Source organism: Bidens hawaiensis, unplaced genomic scaffold (assembly GCF_021521415.1).
Source record: "Bidens hawaiensis isolate Kalapana, Puna unplaced genomic scaffold, B.hawaiensis_p1.1 tig00040261_1, whole genome shotgun sequence".
NCBI classification, from domain to species: Eukaryota; Viridiplantae; Streptophyta; class Magnoliopsida; order Asterales; family Asteraceae; genus Bidens; species Bidens hawaiensis.
In genome coordinates this window covers 29238-31728 of record NW_027497115.1, presented here as the reverse complement: position 1 = coordinate 31728, position 2491 = coordinate 29238, and the positions used below count along the sequence as shown (strand labels likewise).

The following is a 2491-nucleotide window of genomic DNA, read 5'->3' as shown; positions in this document are numbered from 1 at the left end:
TACAGATACAAGAGGAAGAAACTCATACCACTCTTGTTCACTCATGGCGGACCAATCACTCCACACCACCACCACCATAACTCACCCATCACCACCTTCTTATCCTTACAATCTCCTCCATCTCGTCACTCACTCACCAAGCACCACGCTCACATCATAACCACCGGCAACCACTCCACCAACGTCTTCATATCTTCCAAACTCATCTCTCTCTACGCCACTCTCCACGACCCCACTTCATCCGCACACGTCTTCCACTCTTTTCACCATTCCCACAAAGACCTCTTCCTCTGGAACTCAATCATCCAAGCCTTTTTCTCCAACCACATCTACTCTCACTCACTCCATTACTATCACTCCATGCGCCTTCAAACCCATCTCATACCCAACCAATTCACCATTCCCATGGTTGTTTCAGCTTATTCAGAGCTTCATGACTTGGGTTATGGGATGACTGTACATGGGTTAGTCTTTAAAATTATGGGTTTTCAACAGAATCTGGCAATCGGGTCGTCTTTTGTTTATATGTATTCGAAATGCGGGTGTGTTGAGAGTGCACGCCAGGTGTTCGATGAAATGCCTGTGAGAGATGTTGTCGCCTGGACCGCGCTTGTCGTCGGGTATGTTCAGAATGGTGAGAGTGAGAAAGGATTGGAGTGTGTTTGCGAGATGGTGAGAGCGGACCAGAGGCCGGATTTTAGAACGTTAGAAGGCGGGTTTCGGGGTTGTGGTGATTTGGGGGAAGCGTATGCTGGCAGATGCTTGCATGGAATGGCTTCAAAATCGGGACTTGAATGTTCGGGTCTTGTTAAATCTTCGATATTGAATATGTACTCGAAATGCGGGACTGTTGAGGAAGCGGATTCGTCGTTTCGTGAAGTTCGTGTTAAAGATTTGAAATCATGGACAGTGATACTCGACGTGTATGGAAAACGGGGTTGTGTTAGACAATGCGTAAGTGGATTTATGGAAATGCTTGGTTCGGGGATTTTTCCCGACCCAATGGCGGTTAGTTGTGTGGTATCTGGTTTATCTAACTCAACGTTCGTATACGCTGGAAAGACGTTTCACGCGTTTATGATTAGACGAAACTATGATCAGGATCAAATGGTTCACAATGCGTTGATTTCAATGTACTGTAAATTTGGACGGTTAACTTATGGGGAGAAATGTATAAACTTGTTTGCGAAAATGCTATGTTTAGGTCTCGATCCGGATCATTACAGTGTGGTATCGGTTATTTCTTCATGTTCACATACGGGAAAACTGAATCTAGGAAAATGTGTTCATGGTTATGCTGTGAAGCGATTGATGAACGAGCATGTATCTGTTTCGAATTCACTTATAGACATGTATGGTAATTACATTGGGGACTTGAAAACCGGAAGAAAGTTGTTCTGTAAAACACGTAAAGATGTCGTCACTTGGAACACGATGATTTCCGCTTACACCCGCCACGGCTGTTACACCGAGGCAATTTCGTTATTTAATAATATGATTTCGGAAGGCGTGGAACCAACTCCCGTAACACTAGTCAGCGTGCTTTCTGCATGTGCCAATATGGCATCGGTTGAGAAAGGTGTTCAAATACACGAGTATATAGAACAACATGATCAACAAGGATATTTTTTATCGAACGTACCCGTTACGACTGCGTTAATCGACATGTATGCGAAATGTGGACACCTTGAAAAGGCTAAAAACATATTTAACAAGATGGCCGAACGGGATATTATTTCATGGAATGTGATGATTTCTAGTTATGGAATGCATGGGGATGCCACGTCAGCGATAAGTACGTTTCAAGAGATGGAGTCGTCGAATGTTAAACCGAACGAGCTTAGTTTTCTTGCGGTTCTTTCGGCGTGTAATCATTCGGGGCTTGTTGAAGAAGGGAAATATTTGTATGGGAGAATGGTGGATTATTATTGTTTGAAACCTAGTCTTAAACATTATACATGTATGGTTGATCTTCTTGGTAGGTCGGGTTATCTGAGTGAGGCTGAGAATTTGGTATTGTCAATGCCGGTTGGAATGGTTCCGGATGGAGGCTTGTGGGGTGCTTTGTTAAGTGCTTGTAAAACTCATAATAATCCTGAAATGGGTATCCGGGTTGCAAAACAGGCTATTGAACGTGACCCGAGTAACGATGGATATTATGTAATTATTTCGAATTTGTATGATTCGATAGGGATGTGGGAGGAGGCTGAAAGGGTGAGATCTTATATGAAGGAAAAGGGAGTTGAAAAGGCGGTCGGTTGGAGTGCAGTGTGAGCGAGCAGTTGGTTGTTTGTAATTTCTGTTATAGAAAAATAAAAATCTATGTCTACAAGTACAAACATTGTCAATTGCAGTGCAGTCTGTTGGGTTTACTCAGTCTGAACCGATCATTAAACATATGTTCACAAAGAGTACACCTAGTTTTATGAAACTTGTAAGATAAACATATTTGAAGCTCCACTTATTCTTTTTGTACACTTTCAAGTGGCAA

General features: G+C 42.8%; 1 protein-coding gene across 1 annotated transcript; it reads left to right on the top strand.

The window, feature by feature from the left end:
* The first annotated feature begins 398 nt into the window (after positions 1-398).
* LOC143592003 (pentatricopeptide repeat-containing protein At4g39952, mitochondrial-like) lies at positions 399-2274 on the top strand. The gene has a single exon (XM_077072030.1). It carries the CDS (start codon positions 406-408, stop codon positions 2272-2274), a length of 1869 nt encoding a protein of 622 aa, XP_076928145.1. The 5' UTR covers positions 399-405.
* The last annotated feature ends 217 nt before the right edge of the window (positions 2275-2491 follow it).

Coding starts and splice junctions, on each gene's coding strand:
- LOC143592003 (XM_077072030.1), top strand. CDS start 406: ATGGTTGTTTCAGCTTATTCAGAGCTTCATGACTTGGGTTATGGGATG.